The sequence below is a fragment of the Epinephelus lanceolatus genome, chromosome 4 (genome assembly GCF_041903045.1).
Source record: "Epinephelus lanceolatus isolate andai-2023 chromosome 4, ASM4190304v1, whole genome shotgun sequence".
In the NCBI taxonomy this organism is placed as follows: domain Eukaryota; kingdom Metazoa; phylum Chordata; class Actinopteri; order Perciformes; family Serranidae; genus Epinephelus; species Epinephelus lanceolatus.
The window spans coordinates 31,612,008-31,630,935 of record NC_135737.1 but is presented as its reverse complement, the minus strand read 5'-3'; the positions used below and the strand labels follow the sequence as shown (position 1 = coordinate 31,630,935).

Sequence of the window (18,928 nt, the reverse complement as noted above, 5' to 3'; positions counted from 1 at the left end):
GCGTCAGGATGGATTGGGCTTGTAATGCAATTAGTTAGGCGCAGGCAGAACCTCCTCTGTCGCTTTCTCACTCTCACTTTAGTCGAAACAGTCAAAGCACAACAGATCAGCAATCTCCATTTACCATTTCCAATTCAAACACTTGCTTTTTTCTTTACTGGTGACGCTTTGCGCAGCATTGATGTTAAATATGAGGCTAAATGCTGTCAAGCTTATAAGGAGGGGGGCACGACTATGAAGTAGTTCGCGCAAACACGCACGCACACTCTGGTGGATTTTTTTCCTTCTCTTTTCTTGCTTTTCCTTACATGAACCCGACCAAGCCTTATCAATAGGCTACAGCTATAAGATTCAGTGCTACAGCAAATTAAAGACGGCAGACAGGGGGAGGGAAAAGTGAGAGATGGAGAAAAAGAAGAAGAGAGAAACAAACCATCTCAGTGAGAGAGAGAGGAAGAGGGCGCGTGTGTGTGTGCGGGTGTGTATATGTGTGTGTGACTCTGTGTGTGTGTGTGTGTGAGAGAGAGAGAGAGAGGCAGAAAGGCAGAGAGACGGGGCGCGCATGTCCAGTTCCTCCATGCAGACTGTTCTCCCAGCTCGCCAATCATTCTAGCGAGTTTCCCCACTCTTTCTCTCTCCCCGTCTTGTACATGTGCACCGGACGCACAGCTCTCTCCTGAGCGGACACTGCAGGGGGAAAGAAACCAACGAGCCCCACCATGGAATAGGAATACTGCTGGACAAAACGGGGGAAAAAACCTCTTTCTCTTTCATCTTTCTTCTTTTTCCCCCTCTTTTTCTGACGCCTTTTTTCCTCTCTCTGTCTCTCTCTGTCTCGCATCTCTCCCCCCTCCATCTGTCTTTCTCAATGTCTCTCAACAGTTTCTGAAGGGATCGAAGGAAAGAAAAATGAGGATTATTATTTTGTCTTGGCACTTTCTCGGGGTGTATTCCGCCCTTTGGGGGCTGGCGACGGGGGCTTTCCCCAGCTCGGTGCAGATAGGTGAGTTGGAATACTGCTGAATTTACGCACGGGCACTCACATCTGACACACTACACTGAATATTACTGGGGTTTTGCGGACAGCAGGCGCCGAGGAAGGGGGTTCATCGGGACCCTCCAAAACGCAAAATCAATGTAAAACTCAAGCAGTTTACGCAGGAGGGAACATACAAGTATAGGAACACATTTCCTTCTGGTGCATCTTGTTCTTCTTGTGTGTTTTGGGGATTAAATGGAGATTGGTGCGTCTTCTCTGCTGTGACTCATATACTTCTTAAATGCACTCTTTCACTCTATCTATCCTTTTACTGTATTTGGGTGTATTTTAAAGCCCGATCTGGGCTCATGAATGTTTCAGCGAGCTTTGTTCCCTTCCAGTCTTCTTCACTGTTTAGACACTGCAGCATTCTCTCCCTCTCCCTTCCTCTGCCCTTTTCCAGTTACCCTCATGTCAGTGCGGAGGAAGCCTGTCTTTCAAGCAGCCTCACAGATCTGAGATAAAGTTTACTTAATCCGGATGATCAGTGGTTTGCTAAGTGCAAACGGGCCACACATGCACCCTCTCCTCTCTGTCTCTTACACTCATGTACACACACACACACACACACACACACATCCATACAGGCATGTGTGTGATAATGAATGCACTGCATCACTCCTTGTGGGGGGCAGCTTGGAGGTCCTATAATGAGATTCAGCTCCTTGACTCTGTCTCCCTACAGCTGCCAATAAACCTAATACGCTAAATATTTTCTGCCTGACACACACACACACACACACACACGCACACACACACACACACACACACACAGATATTTGCACAGGTTTCCAATCATACATGCGTGCCTGTACACTACCCAAATGCACACATGCTGTTTGCCCTGCACAGCTGCAAACATGCATTCACATCCATGTACAGCACATACTCAGCAAGCATGCATGCACACACACACTGTATAAAGCATATGTGATTGTAAAAAAGCACACACATGCACTCTCTTCTTCCCCCCCGCTGACCATCTTCCCTAAACACTCAAATACACATACATGATCATACACTCGGCTCACCAGCACTTGACTTGAGGAGTCATTTGCATATCTCTGCATTGCACACAAGTGTAATGTCAGTGGAAGCACGGGCAGTTTCTTTTTGCATGTGTGTGTAAGAGAGACGGAGACTGACACGGATGAGAGTATTTGTGAGATTTCCTGGAGAAACTGGTGCAATAAGGTGTCATGTTGGGACATAGCTATACTCCGTGCAGCTGAAGTGCATGGGTATAAATTTGTGTGTGCTTAAAGGTGGATTTATAACGCACAACACAAACCACATCTTTTTTTTCGTACACAAGAGAGCAGATTATACCTAATGAAATATTCTGTGCATGCAAAGATGTGTTCTCTCTGTGTATACATGTGTGTTTAGTGTCTTGCTTTGGTTACTGATCTACCAAGGAGCGTAATGAGAAACAGACGAAGCAAAAGGGGAGACAATGCAAACTTTTACCATGAATGAGACACAGACAGACACACGCATAAGTGACATGTTATGGCGATTGCTTCGTTCAATATGCTCTGCCTCCCGACTCCTCCCTTGTCATCTTTCCTCCCTCCCTTCCCTTTCTCTCTCTCTGTCTCTCTCACAATGTGATGTCAAGTCTTCACAGTCTGCCTGTGTAATCCAATTCAGCTGAGCTGAGTCTGATTCAGTTAAACTTAAGTCACATCAGCTTATATCTGTTGAGTTCAGCCTACCATGTAAAGCAATGTAGAACTAATCTATAGAGTTAACATACCAAACAGATGTACATCAGTGATCTCCACAACAATACAACAAGTGCTATTCAGGCGATGAAAATATTAGCCACAGAAGATGACCCTTATTACCAGAGACAATAATATGACAGTTTGTCTCATGTTGCTTCTTCTATGTCAGCTTTCAATTTCCCCAGAATAGCACCCCAAGCTTTTTGCATTTTCTGTGACTGCTTCGTCAATACATTGATTATGGCTCTGTTAAGGCTATTCTATCTTCTCTGACTGGCCTTTTGGAGCCGTAGCATTTTTCTTCAATGGACAGGTCATGGTTAATTGGTGTGCATTATGTTACATGTTGACTTTGCCGGTTGTCTTTTACTCAGGTATTTCCCCTCCATTTGGCAATGGCAACTATATTACATTTGATTTGGGAGATTACAGCAGTTATTAGCATTAGATAATAGTAAGTTGGAAAGGATTACGTGACTCCTCAATTAGTAGAACTTTTCGATTTTAAGTAAAATTGTTCCGATACTGGTATCAAGTCTATGCACTGATCTGATACCAAGCGATTTATTAATAAACTTTAGGGTAGTTTCACAACAGTTCTCCTGGAAATCAATTCTTCTTTGCCGCTCTAAAACAGCAGCCCACACAGCAAGTTGCCCTGCGCAGCCACTGGCAACTACTGTTTTAGAGTTACAAAGAAGAATTGACTGTCAGTCGATTTCACACAGGAAAGTCCCACCAGTAAAAAGGCAACATGTACAGTATGTAAGACTATAGTTTCAAGGGGTGGCTCTGGTGTTGCCAATTTCACCAACAGCAATCTTATTAAGTATATAAAGAAGCATCACCCAAAAGAGCACAACAAGTTCGCCAAAAACAGGGGAAACTGCATCCCAACAACACAAAGGAAGCCCAAAAGTGACGAAGATAACCAGGGAAGTTGTCAAATTTATTGATCTAGATGAGCAATGTGACAGTCATTGAAAACAATGGAATTTCCCTACTAAGTGGATCGAATCAGTACTTAGTATCAATTGATATGCAAGTTCAGGTATCAGAATCGGTATATAAAAAGTAAAATAAAGTGACATCTCTAAGCAGAGGAGGTGATCTGCCTGTCTATACCCTAAACACTACATCTCTCCCTCTTTCCCATGAGCCCAGTCTCACTCTGAAGTCGTTGAAATCCGGCGCTCGGGCAGTGACTTGCGGCGTCAGAAACCAACGAAACAAGGAGTCCTTTAATGTTGGCACGATACTTGGCCAGTTGTCGCTATAGTTTAACGGCGCCTGCTAGCGTCAGGGGGAAAGGGGGCGGGACAAGGACGTAGTTAAGACAGTGAAAGTCAGAATGGGGCAGGTGGGAGGGGTGGTGCATGGGTCCAACAAACATCGACTTTCACCCGAGAGAGTGGCATTCACGTCCCGTAAGATTCCAAAGCCAAACCCTGTTCTTTTTTCCTAAACCCAACCATGTGTGTTTGTTGTTGAAGGAAAAACAACATCAATTTGTGGTGTTGTACCGACATAGCACGTTCATTTCCTGTGAAAACAGAAGTGTATCTTGAAAGAAGACAATGCATGTAACAGGCAGAACTTGACACGGTGTCCCAGAACATCAACAACCAATGCACCCAGGGTACCTTGCACGTCATATGTGTCGTCAACGTGGAAAGTCCATGATGAAAACGTCAATATGTGACAAGATTGGAGTGAGAACGTGTTGTTTCCACACACTATATTTTCACAAGTTCCTCTTTCTCTGAACTCTTGCTCTATTTTTTGGACTTTATACTGTCAGCTTCACTATTCCGTAGCATCTCTTCTCTACCCTCCAGTTCTCATGTTGTCAGAGGGGCCATATTGAAGGATACTCTCATTTTTAAAGGCCAGCTGACACTTCACACCCATCTCCCTCTCCCTTTCTTTTTGCATGGCCCATGCTCCTCCTTTATTTAGCTGACACTGTCTGATCTGGCCTTCCTCCTCTGTTTTCCTTTATGCCCTCTCCAACTCATTATCTCTTTGACTGCCGTTCTGTCGACTCAGTTGTCTCTCTTTTCTTCTCCTCTCCTCTCTTCCTCTCTGTCTTTCTGTGATTCCATCAATGAAATGCGCAGTGTGGGTATCGCTAAGTGTGTTTTTATTCATGTTTATGTGCGAGTGTGAGAGAGACGATGTGCTGAAAGACAAATTACCTTTTGTAACAAAGCTAATGAAGATCTTGGCTTTCTTCTCCCACTCCCTTCCTCTGTTTTCTCTGCCCTCCCTCCCTATCTATCTTTCTTCCCCCCCATTACTCTCCTTCTTCCTGTCTCTCTCCCTTTCTCACCACGCTCCAATCCGACCCCTCTCCGCCCTACAATGAATCACTTCCTTCCCTCTCCATTCTCCTCCTCTTTGCCCCATCTCTTTGTCCCTTTCTCTAGGTGGGTTGTTCATTAGGAATACTGATCAGGAGTATACAGCGTTTCGACTAGCTATCTTCCTTCACAACACCAGCCCTAATGCTACGGAAGCTCCCTTTAACCTGGTCCCACACGTCGACAATATAGAGACCGCCAACAGCTTCGCCGTCACCAATGCATGTAAGTGTTTAAATGTTTGTGTGTGACTGAAAATCAGGCTGAAACAAATAGACTTTCTCTCTGTCACTTTCTGACTTCCTTTATCTCTTGCTCTCTCTAAGTTTGTTGTTCAGTCTCGCCATACTGTTGGATAAACATTGCTTTAATTGGGAACTGGAGTTGTTTAAAGGATCAGATTCCAACTTCATTGCCTTTGTCATATACAATACATCAGCTGAGTGGTCTTTGGTGGATGCGGTCTTTTCTGCAGCAGCAGCTAAATGAATTGCCATTTTGAAATGTTGATTTTAGATGCTGTTAAGTACATTTTAATAATCCTAAATACAAAAGATTTTATTGCAGCTCATTTTGAGGCAATGTCGGTGGTTAGTATAGCTAGTAACTATGGGCAATACCATTCTTTTAATCGTACTTTTGCTCCTCTATATATTGTCTACATTTATTCTCACTTGGCACTATCCATCCCATCTGCAAAAAAGGTAATATTACCCATCACAATTGCATTTTATTACAACTATATAATTAGTCTTGGAACAGTTGCAGACAGGGGTGGAAATGGGTCCTTTGTGTTCAGAACAGAGGGGAACAGTTGGTACTCGTGTCCTCTATGATCTTTTGAAGGATGACAGCTAATCTTTCACCATCCCTTTCTGTTCTCGGGGAGTCGAGATCTAATCCCTCACACTTCGTCTCGACCTGGAATCCTGCGAGAGAGAGTTTGTGATGTTTGCTAGTGTTAGAGTTAACAGGGCTATGGAGGCACCCAGCAGTTGCCAACAGTTCAGAACTGCTCAGCATGCTACACATGCGTGTTTGTGTGTGTGTGTGTGTTTGTGTGTGTGTGTGTCTTGAATATTAAAAATTTTATCATGATAAAAAAAGAAACCTCTTAATCACTATATATGCAATTTCTCTACCTATACATATTTTTTTCTTTAAAACAAGCATGTCCATATTTCATATCATTATAACCCATATAAAATTGTTCCAGTCTCTCCAAAACATTTCAAAGGCACGTAAGAAGGATTCTTTGGTTCTGGGCCTTTAAAGGAGCACTGTGTAGGATTTAGTGGCATCTAGTGGTGAGGATTGCAAACTGCAACCAGCTGAAAAGTTATGTTCCTTCAGTGTTTATCTGCAGAGGTCTCTTCCTCCCCAAAACAAACAAACCAGGTGTTTAAAACAGGTAAAAACATTGTTACGTTGCTAAACTAAATAATGACAATAATAAACTTTACTTATATAGCACCTTTCATACAAGAAATGCAGTACAAAGTATTGCACTGAGTGCGTAATATGAAAAAAGACATAATAGACATAAAGGAGACGAGGCAATTCAATATAAAAGGACATTTAAACAGTTTAAATGCATGAATTAGCTGATCCATAAAATCATAGAGTTGTAAATCTTTTAATCATAACGTAAAGTAAGATTTTAAAAGAGTTGCAGCAGCATGAAGCGTAAAAAGAAAGAGTTTCAGACCTGTATCAGGAAGTCAGAGCTAGTTAAAGGCTAAAGTGAACAGATACATTTTAAGCTTTCTTTTAGCAAGCTAGCTTCCCTGATAGCTATAGGTGGTGTGTTTCATAGCTTTGGGGCGTAGTTGACAAAGGCTGCATCCCAGATCTTCTTCCAGCTGTTGCTGAGAACCTCCAATAAACCAGCAGCAGATAATCGCTGTGTTGTTGGAGGCAAATAGCTAACAAGGAATTTAGCAATGTAGCTCAGTCCCAGCCCATTTAGGGGTTTGTATACAACGTGGAGGAGCTTAAAGTCAATTCTAAATGTAACAGGACGCCGTTCAATTGCTAGTACAGCACCCACTTATGTGTGCTCACCTTTTCTCTCTGATTACTTAAGATCCAGACATTTAGAAGGTCTTTACCAGGAGACAAATTATCTGCAGAGGTCTCTTATATTCCAAAACAATTGGACCCCATGATTTAAATTGGTTGAAACACTGAAAAAGCAGTTTCACATTAAAAAAATCAGCGTATTTCCAACACTGTTCGGCTCGTTTCAGAGGGGCTGCTATGGTAGCTGAAGTAAAAATGTGAGTAGCCGTGTTTAGAGCTAGCGTTTGGTTTGTCTGTTCTGGCTAACTATAGAAACAAGATGTTGAACATGGTAATCTCTGTAAACGAGGACCCACTCCTTCTGTAGATATAAACGGCTCATTCTAAGGTAATAACACTACATTTCTTATTTTCAAAATATAGGTCACGTACTGAAGAAAATGTACGTATTATTTTATATTCCACTTCTGACAATATGTCTCCCGAAGTCCTACACACTATACCTTTAATGCAGTGTCAACCATAAAGCCAGTGTTAGCCATCATTTTGGGACATGTCTGTGGTATATATTTTATAATGTGAGCTGTTTTTGATTAGAACTTGAATAATAAAAGAATAAGACTAACTGAAGATGGCATGCTGGAACATGTTTTTGTGAAAACACCATCCTAAGTTAAAATTGCTTTTTTTGATGCTCACCAGTTTGGCTGTCATCCCACACTTGTTTTTCCAGTTTCTTGCTCATCTCTGCACCATAGCGTGTCTTTATTCACAATAGCTTTGACCTTTTTTTCTCCCAATACAAACAGACAGTTGGCTGGTGGAAGACGTTTAAATTCATCCCTTCAATTAAACTGGCCTCTTGGAGTGCCACTTGCCCAAGCATTGCAATTTACTGAAAATGATCTGATAATGTTTTGTCATCACAACAAAAAGACTATTGACATAATCACTGTCATTGTTTGCGAGGACTGTGAGACGTCCTGGTGGATTTGCTTGCTCTTGCTTCATGCTTAAAGCTTTGGAGCTTTGCTGTGGCTCTTTGCTTGTATTTGCATGACTAAAGAAGTTTGTTTGTCCGCTTTCTGACATCTGCGGAGTGACACTGGTTTATGCCACACTGATCTAAATGCCTTTAATGTTGTTAGGTGTGTTCCTGTGTGTGGTTGTGGGTGTTTGCCCTTTTGAGATGAGACCAAATCTCTAAAGGATATCGTTTGTGTAATTCTGCTCATCTTCCTCCAGGTAGGATGTTTTCATGTCAGGGAACGAGAGGGGACAAAAGTTCTGTTGTTACTTTGAACACTTTCATACATTTAGTTTCGTTATTTGCACTTTTGACACAACACAAAATTGAAAGTTAGACAAGTGGGGCTGAGCAGTATGCGGCAGTTTGTTGAGAGAGAGAAAAGCATAATATAAAAATCTGTTTCCGTAGCTGTAAAATGTTAAGGTGTTCAAAGCACAGCTTTTCACACTGTCCTTCCAAGCTGAATTCCCCTCAAGGGTATCATATCATATCCCCTCATTTAAACAGTCCTATAGAGCATCCATCTTATTTTAGGGAAATTTTCAAGTGATTGTAACGTAACGTTTTACCTCCTTATCTTATTAAACTTTAACAAATCGACCACTGGGGCTGTTAACTAGGCAGGGTGAACAAATTCAATACAGTATAATACAACAACAATACAGTACTTCTGCTTGTGATGTGATATCATTGTGTTTAACAAGATTCTTGAAATATCTCCAGTTGTAAATGAAAGCTGACACAAGCTGCTTCATTGTCAAACCATGCTAGTGAAAATGGCAAATAAATGGTTCTCAGAGGACTGCTTCAAAGTCTGAAAGATCTTGAATATCATCTAACAATTGATCCATGTTGCGTTATGCATGAGTGAAATACATTTTGACATTTTATATCCCTGGAAGGTATTACTGTAGGATTTAACTGCAGCCAAATGCAAGTCACATATCATAAATCAAAATGCAATTTCCAACTTTGTTTGTCTCCTGCCCGCTGTTTTGAAGCCCCATGTGAATGAATAGACTAGTTAATACAACCTACAATGATTGGAAAATTAATAGTCCATCTACAACCTCCCACCCCCGATATAATCACATGCTGTATCTATTTCTGTTCACTGTTTAGCTGTGTGAGTGGGAAGGCATGCATTGAATACTCATCAGGTGGCTTTCCTATAATGTAAGGGGAGTGGTAGGAATTTAATTAGTGATGAGTATAGGAGGATGCTGAAGGGAAGAGATTGCTGCATGTACAAAACAATCCAGCAGGTGTTTTACGATTTGTATGCAAGCACTGACGCCCTACGGACTGCTCCTTTTTTGGTCTCACACATTACATCCACTTAAACACCAATGACCTACCAGTAGTTTAGTAAGAACAAAGTGCAGCCAAACATAAACCCTGAGAACTTTATTTCAAAACCTAGATATAAAACGGGTCTGGCAAAATGTTGGGCAAATGTGTTTAAAATGATGCGCAAGACATGAAGAAGATTAATAAATTATTGATATCTGTTTGACAGCATGGTGCAGCAGTGTCAGATTATTTGGAAATAGGTTGTTATTTTTTATCTGCTGATGGGGAAATATAATTTAAAAACTGTATTAAATAGGATAAGGCCAATAACATTTATGTAATGGTCAACAAATCTCATTAAAGACCAAAACCAACAATGTATTGATCCTAATGATTTCCACTTGTCTATTAACAAGATTAAGTTAAGTATGATTGATTTGCACCATGCTCGAGTACAATTGCACCCCCACCCCCACCACCTCCTCTCAGCTTCCAGAGAAGTACACCCATTACATAGCAGTCCGCTTCAGTGTTCTGGTAGAGTTGCTGTTAACAACTGATGCATACTATACTGGAGTACATGTGAACCGTGCTCGAGATCAACCTTTTAAGTGGCTCCAAGTACGAATTGGTGTATAATGCCGGCTACGGAACAATGTTCATACTAATCAAATGAGCTGGACTTTGGGGTCAAGTGTGCTCTGATCCAGATGATCTGTTCCTGATGTGAAAGCGTCTCCAACTTTGCTAACAGATTGCTAAAGTTAATATAATTAATCCTTGGGATGGCACAAATGTCTGTGTCACATTTTGTGGCAATCCATCCAATAGTTAAAGGGACATTCCACTCTGAACCAAAAATACAAACCTTATAGTGAAGATAGAGGAAAAGTCAAAGGATCACCAAAGTCAGTAGAATTCATTCTTTGGACACCATTGATATCTGTACCTAATTTTACACACCAGCAAGCCATGCTGTTGCACTGACTGGCATGCTCCTTCACTGCCATGAATATTTTAATGTAGTTTATTTTAAGTTAGCGCCACATACACTGTCCTGGTGCTGTGAATAGTTACTGTACTCACTAATAAACCAAATGTGTGTTCATCCGTGGCTGAAAATAGTCCCCAACAAATTAATAATTTACCCCTGCCTGAGTAAAGTTTGCTAAAAGCTAAAGGGCCCAGCTGTTTGAGGAAATTAAGTCTATTTGAAAATTAAACTTAAAAAAAAATTAAAATTAAAGATTTATGTTTTCAGTTGAAACAAATGGGCTCAGGGCTCAGAGCCACGAAGCAGGCAAGGGATGTCGGACAGTTTTGTTTTCATTGGACTTGTTGAGATTAATAAAATCATACAGTAGAGTAACGGCAGCTTTATCCTTCTCTCTTCTATTTTACTCTAAGATTTCCTTAATTTTTCTCTTGGCTCTGCTCAGCTACCAACTCTCTTGCTGTTTCTTTTCCTCTCCAACCTGTTGGTTTCTTCCCATTTCCCTTTCCAGAGCTTGTCTCTGTCTACCTATCATCTACATACACACACACACACACATCCTTGTCTATGTAGCATTGTAAGGACACTACACCAGTACATGCTTTCTGGGAACCACTTTTCCGAATGTGTACAGCCATAACAAAACAAACTGGAGTGGACATAAACAGTGATGTCACTTCAATTAATCAGACAAAGAAAGGTTCCTTGACTGGACTAAGAACAAAATCCTGGGGACTTGTAATGTATTTAGTTATGGGTAAGGTCAATATACGTACACCATCTGGTATTTCTTTCTCCTTGAGTTTCACTTAACATATATTTAGATTTAACTTTGGAGAACCACTGAACACCCTTAATTTTAAAGGTGAGTGCTGTAGAAACATGATATTCAGTCGCTGGAGCTCAGCAATTTGTGTAAAACTTTAGGTTCTGTTAGGTAATTGTGCAATAAAATTATATTCAATTTCAACACACACACCCACACTCATGCAGGCATTAGACCATGAGAGGAGGTGTGTTTGGAAAATGAAGCTCTTATATGTGAACTGTCTGCTCTCTCTTTGCAGGCTACACATAACAAGCATTACCTCTTCTGTCTTTCTGTCCCTCTTTCTTGCCCACTTGCCTTCTCACTTGTTCCATCTCTCTCATTCTCCTTTCTGTTACTCTCCCCCCGTTGTCTCCGCATCTCCTCAGATTCTCTCTCTCTCTCCCTCCGCATCTCCATTCTTCGTCATGTTTTGCCGTCTCTCCCTTCTCCACAGGCGTGGTGAATGGATCTCTAAATTAATCCCTGACTCTTGCTCCGGGTGGTGAGCAACGCTCCGAATTAGAATGGGGAATTCTGCCTCTGACCTTGGCTAGTTCCTCTCTATTCTAGTATGCAGGAAGCGTGAACGGATCATAAAAATCCCTGGTCCCCATCGTTTTCCATATTCACCGAGGAATACAACCCATTTTCTTGTCCCAGGGTCACACATTCATATATCCTCGTCTGCTGTCAGTCTTTCTTTGTTGTTTCCTGCGTGCACATGCATACCCATGTGTCTGACTCTTTTGTAGTATAGAGATACTTATATCTGTGTGGGTGTGTGTTTACGTCTGACTTTCTCCTTGGTGTGTTTATATCTGTGTGTGTGTATCTTTGATGTGCCTCAGCCAGAGAAGGACACTATTCCACTGGGCTCACCAATGTGTCTCTATTCACTGGCTTATAGAAAATAATGCACATGGATTAGCATGACCAAAAGCTGCACTGAATATGTGTGTGTGAGTGCAAGCGTGGTGACATTTCTGTCCATACTGAAGGCATGTGTGCGAACCTGTGTGTCACTGAGGTGCATGGGCACATATGAGTGTGACTGTGTGTGTGTGTGTGTGCGTGTGTGTGTGTGTGTGTGTGTGTGTGTGTGTGCGCTGTGAAAAATAGCAGCTGAGACAGTGCGTGATGAAGATAGACAGAAAGTGATAAGGTGAATTAGTGACGGGGAGGAAAGAAATGGAGAGGAAAGGATTTGCAACAAAGAGGTGGTTATGCCTGGTTTGTGGTGCCAGAGCTGAGATGCACAATGATGTGCTGCCACGGCTGTAAATGTGATGCTTGATATGTGGGATAATAGTTCTTAGTTTTATCAGTTTAATGTCCAAAACTAAGACAAATGGCAAATTATTCTATTCTATTCTATTCTGCACCTACTGTAGAGCAGTGCTGATAATGATGATGATGTGTAGTGTGGTGTTTTGGTTGGGGTTGTTGATTATTGCGGTGATGCATAACCTCATTTGTCACCCAGAGTTAATATAGATTGCAATTATAGTGAATCATTTACAAATCAATACTGTTTATGTATTATTGACGGCCACAGATTGCATTTACATGCAGGCTGCACCTGATTATTTCTGCAGCCTAACTTAGTCAAACTGTCTGAGTCAGAATCTCCTTGAGGTGTCAGTCTTGTTTCGTCCCGCTGTTGTTCGGAGTTAAGGACAAAATTAATTAATTCAGAGATGTGCAGACGATAAGGCTTTTGAATTAGCAGCCCAGGAACATGAAGAAAATGTTTCTATTGTACGTTTATGCAAACCACTAATATGTTACATGCATATGTTTTGTACATATACCAAGGTTTGTAAAGGGACATAATATATAAGCTGACTTTGTCATCAGGAGGTGAAGGGGATGGTGGATGGCATGTCACCTAGGCGAGACACTTATCAACCTGCAGACCACTGTTCGAGACCAACAAAAAAGTGGTTGTGATTACGTGAGCCTTGCTGTTTTTCCAGCAGCCTTTTAGGCATGAAAAGTGGCTGTTTTTAACAAGATATAGCTGCTTTTCCTGCAGGGACTGTGCCCCTCCAAATGAGGTATTTTAAACAAAAACATGATCTTTTCCAACCATAACCAAGTGGTTTTTGTGCCTGAACATAACTACACGTTAACCACAACTTCACTGAAACATAAGTTTTGAAGTATCCACTGTAGGATTGTGCCGGTTTGAAAATTTTCCAACGGGTTTGATTTAAAGCCAAATATCTAACCGAACCGATATATCGAATTATATACCTAATTTTACCACTGGGGGTCGCATTTGAGCTATTTTTCCCAATAAAAGCTCATTATATGTGTAATGCGCTTCCAATCCACTAGGTGGCGGTAATGTTGTATTAACCGCGAATACACACAAGGTTACACAAGAAGAAGAAGATGCAGAAGGACACCAAGGAACCTTCCTCCGACTCCACTCGCTCAGTGGAGACACAGCGGTTGAGAGGGCCAAGTGAGAGGACGTTCCTGTAGTAGTTCCAGCCTCCCAAATAGTACCAGGAACTTCTTCAGTGGAAACGGGTTACTAGGGCAACAAACTGAATGACTGCTAACTCCCTCGTACTTTTCCCCGCCCCCAGTGAAATTTGATTTCTTGCAGCAGCAGCAGACAGCTGAGCGGAGCGGAGCTGCGGAGTCCCTCTGAAGCCTCTGAGACAAACTAAACAAACACTTGTAGGCTCCTCCACTTAATTTATAAACAAACATAAACCTTATTAAATTGTCATAATGCATGTTACAATGCAAGATAAGTTGAATATAGTCCCTTGACACGCCACGCCGCCAATGTGAAAAGCTTTTTTTCCCCCTCCGGTTTATCCAGTTGACGTGAATTAAACCGGGTGGAGCTCTTAAACTGGACCGAACCGGTTAAACCGGAAATCAGCACAAGCCTAATCCACAGTATAATAAAGTGCAGATGTTAAAAATCTGTGGTTTGCAGAAATGCTCAATGCCAACATTTTTTCTGGCTATTGTGCTGGAATTCAGAATGATAGTCTGACCTACACTCATGGAAAAAATATCTTACCTTAGCTGTCTTGACATCATCAATTACTGAATTTGCTTTAATATAACATTCTAATGAAATATTTACACTTCACCTCAGTGTAACCTTGGCTCACATGTTGGCTGTTGACACTCTGGGATCTTCAAACACTCCAGGAGCAGGACGTGGGTCATGTTCAAACATTGCTGATACAGTGTATTTGGGTGGCAGTAGCTGTGTGAGTCACTCATCGTGGTTCAGAATAAATTTGTAAACTCTGTTCAATCAAAGAAAAACAGTATGTTTTAAAAACCATCACTGGCATCACTTTGCAGAGGAGTTAGGATGAGGTGTTTGCCAGGTGTTTGTGTTTTTATTACCAGCGTGTTTTTTTCAGTGGTGTCACCTAAGTGTAAAAACAAGGCTAGTTTCACTAATAACCTGCAAAAAAAACACAGGACTTTAAGCAGCTGTCATTTTAAGATATTACCTTTTCCAGTGTTAAAGGTTTGTCGGCACCGGTAGTATCTGAAACCAGGAGCAAAACAGGTTTGCTTAAGATTGATTTATAGCTATACATTAAGGATGCTACACACTACACTGCAAACTTAATTGCATGAACTACACAAATGATTGTAACTATGAATCATGGCTACGGCAGCTTCCAGGCATGTTCATGTGGGCGCTGCAAGGGCTGTGATTGGTCAGCTTGTGCCTCTTGTGTTTTCTCCTGCAAGAAGTTTCTGATGCTGGTAGAGACTGTTTATAGCAAAGACAACATGAAGGAAGTTGATGAAAGACTTGGTTGTTGTCTCTTTCTCAGTAACACATACCTAACAAAACCCTCTCCACTGCACATCTTGTGCTCACTGCAATCGCTGCTCAATATGAATGAGCGAACGTAAATGCAATTATTGTAAGGGCAGTAGTCTACTTTTTAGTGACAAGACAAGGCAAAACAATGTTAATGTTACATTGTGCTGGTGCTTTCAACAGGTGAATCTGAAGCTATAAATCACACTATAAATGAAAACTGATGCCATAGGTAGAATATGTACAGTTTGACCCTCATTAATGTCTTGCATCCACTTCAAATCCAGCTGTAAAAACATTCTACTTTTAAGACTATTCAGGCCTGTGTCCACATATTTTTTTCTAGCAGGGCATTGGGGAGCGCTTCATCCCAGCTCTTCATAAAAAGAGGTGCTCCCAGCACTTTATTTAATGACCTGCTGTGTGTGGATTGTGTTTCCATGTCAACAATATATTAACCTTAATGTGGGCTAGATACCTAAAGCAGCACTACGTTAACAAAGGGTTGACCACACAGTTAACAACAAGCTTACAAAGGTACGGTGAGAAGAAGCACAACAGTCACCAGCAACATCCACAAATGGGCCTTTCTGTCTTTGTTGTGACAGTAAGCTAGCTAAAGAAGTGGCAGTGGCATCACCAATGCCTCTATCAAAAGGTGCTGGTGATGAGAGTGAGACTTTTAACCAGAAACACTTGGAGTGCCCACACAAAAAAGGCTGGGCGCTCTGAAAAAAGATGCTGGGCACTAGGGGTGGGGGAAATTTCCGATTCTTAGATGCATCGTGATTCGGACGTAGACGAATCTGAATCGATTCACAAACATCCAAATTTCGATTATTTGAATCTGTTAATTAGGGTAATACAGAAGGTTCTAAATAATGCGGAACTAAGAAGCGTGGTACGTGTCATCTCCGGGACACTTTGGGATGCGCACCTGGAGCAGACACGCCGACACGCGCACAGAGGAAAACAAACATGGCTGACCGCTACCCACCTCGCCGTGAGATCCGAACAGCTCCTTCTAATTTAAAAGCAGACGTGTGGAAATACTTTGGCTTCTACAACGTTGGCGGCGGAAGCAAACTGGACAAGAGCCATGTTATATGTAAGCTGTGTCGTGCTAAAATAAAATACTTTGGCAACACAACAAACATGAGAAGCCATGTAACTCGATTCCACCTGACAGAGAAGTCAGGGAGACGGCAGGATCTTGTTGCTGCGGCAACTAGTGGCGCTACCGACCAGAGAACAATCGAGGAAGCAATTAGAAAGCTGTCACCCTCATCGGAAAGGCCAAGCGAATTACGAAGGCCATCGCGGCATTTATTGCTAAGGATTTGCGTCCTTATTCTGTCGTGGAAAATCAGGGATTTCGAGCACTGCTGCATACACTGGAGCCCAGATACACCATCCCATCCCGACGCTATTTCACCGACACTCTACAACCAAACCAAAACAGAAGTCATGGCCTCACTGTTGAAGGCAGGTAGGAACGCAGTTACATGTGATGCGTGGACGTCTGTCGCCACCAAATCATTTGTTACTCTAACTGCGCATTTTATCTTGTGATTTAAGATACCTGTTGTTACCTTTGGTTCCGTACAACGAAGTTGTAACTTTCCAGTTTGCAAGCATTTCCATTTATATGTTTAATAAAATATAATGGAAATGAATTCAACTGTTTGTTATTACAAATGCACTGTTTTTAAAAATTGCAAGTGTTGAATGCTTATTCAGCGAGACAAAAAGTAATGTGTGTTGTGAAAAAGTGCATCAATATACATAAATTAAAGATGCATCAATAATCGTTTTATAATCGAATCGTAGCCCCTGAATCGTAATCTAATCATGAGGTGCCCAAAGATTCCCACCCCTACTGGGCACTGTGTTTTTTCTGTAAGTGGCCACATGTGGCCCCTACATTATCAGAGTAATTTGTTTGTCAAACAATGTAGCTTACAAGTCATTGTAAGTGTAATTTAAAAGCTCCAAAACTGCAACTTTTCTGTTGCACTTCACAAACTGACCAATCAGAGTCCATGGTTGATTGACATCGGTTGACATTTTCAAAAGCTCTTAGTGCCATTGCTTTCAAGAGGCTGGTTACTGTAGCATTTCTTGGCACCTTTCTGCTGATGGAAGATGCCAAGTAAAAATGCACCCTTTAAAAAGAAGAAGGGATCGAGGCAGTCTTCTGGCAAAAAGTTAAAAAGCCTTCAATCAGGTAGCATACTCAAAACATAGTCAGTGCTGGTACAAGTTTAGATAATGCTGGGTTACAAACCCACACATAGCGGCAATAACAGCCCTTTTTTAAATGCCATGTGATTGCAAACACAGTTGAGCAAATGCAAGGTATGACCACTATGTGGCTTTACAAGGTGTCGAGAAGGTAGAGAAAAATAGGAGGATAATAAGAACGCATATGTGCAGACAACCACAAAGAAAAGAAAAGGAAAAAGAATAAAAAATAACAACGATAACCATTTTCGGCAACAGCAGCAACCTCCATGCATCAGAGCCCCTGCGAGACAGGACTGAAATCCATTTCTTCATTTAGGTCTGGATAAGATGTGGCCTGCATTTGGTGTATATAAAAGAAAATCTCTTTGCAAATATACTATCAATCACCACTCATCGATCACTACCCAAAATAATGGTTTCTAAGCCTTCAGTCAGGCTTGCTGGATTGCTGTAATAAACTTTAAAAAAGTGTGTAGCCGTAGGGGTATCCAGTCGTCTCTTTGTCCACATCCTTCAGTCTGTATTTCCGTGTTCACAAGAAAATTACTGCATCTGTAGTCATGAAGTTGTTAGCTGAAAGGGTGTTTTTACGATGACCACAACAACAGGGAGTTCATCGGTGTTTCAGATTTACTCTTCATGTCCAGGCTTGGAGCTTTGATTAAATAGATTCCTGGAACACACTCCCACAACTCAGCACCGCCCACACATGCAAACACAAATACAATTTTTTACAGTCCCTCTCTCTGTCTGACACATAAACACATTGATTTGCCGACCTGTTCATATATTTCCAACTTCCATGCATACAGCATTCTGCTGAGCCTTTTCCTTGCTCACTTGTTTCATTAAATGGCTCAGTCGGCTTGTAGATGATTTGAGATGCTCAATAATAGCACCATGCCATCATCTTTATTGGTGACGTTTTGCATGGTTATATGTCTTCTTAATGGCCACACTGGGGAAAATAGAGTGAAATGATATCTGAAACCCTGGCAGGGCAAGGAGATTTATTTTGCAGCAAGCTTTCGTTTATTCATGTTACTGGAACATTGAAAGCGCCCGATGACTCTGACGGCACCCTAAATGCTTTTCCTGGCATGAAGACACATTATCTGGTTCAGTGCTAATAGTGTGGCATAATGGATTTCATTTAAACTTCTCCCATTTACAGGTACCTTTAGTGGAGCATTATTTTGTTAGTCACTAGTTAGTAATGCCTCTGTAATTTAAATGCTTTATATGTTCCTATTTAGTCCTGAGTTGAAGTCAGTTTCTGTTACTGGAATAGTGATTATGAAACAGTCAAAACAGCAACAATACACACAAAGATGCATCACAGCTCAGTTGTTATTTTTCTGTACATAGTGTACCCTCTGTAACTGCATCAGTCCCAAGCCAGCAAGCTCTACAGATGGCAGGTCTACTGATCGAGACGTTCAAAGCTGCCTCCTGAATCACATATCACACTTATTTCATCCAGTCAAGTAAATTTCACAATCATTATCACATAGAGCAGATGTACAGTATGTGCATACATTTGCTTGAAAGCCACCAGTTTTATGAAGGAGTTCATCTAAAT

The 18,928-nt window shown here is 41.4% G+C and overlaps 1 protein-coding gene across 6 annotated transcripts in view; it reads left to right on the top strand.

Annotated features, from left to right (window-relative positions):
* Positions 1 to 637: 637 nt before the first annotated feature.
* The window catches only part of gria4a (glutamate receptor, ionotropic, AMPA 4a), a 162,426-nt gene continuing 144,135 nt past the window's right edge, over positions 638 to 18,928 (top strand). For all 6 annotated transcript variants that reach the window (XR_013490973.1, XR_013490972.1, XM_033632123.2 and 3 more), the window contains exons 1-2: positions 638 to 1,003; positions 5,199 to 5,357. Coding sequence is in view for 4 of the 6 variants with exons in the window: in XM_033632123.2 (XP_033488014.2) it covers positions 910 to 1,003; positions 5,199 to 5,357 (253 nt within the window). In the remaining 2 variants the exon portion in view is untranslated. The remainder of the gene's footprint in view (positions 1,004 to 5,198; positions 5,358 to 18,928) is intronic.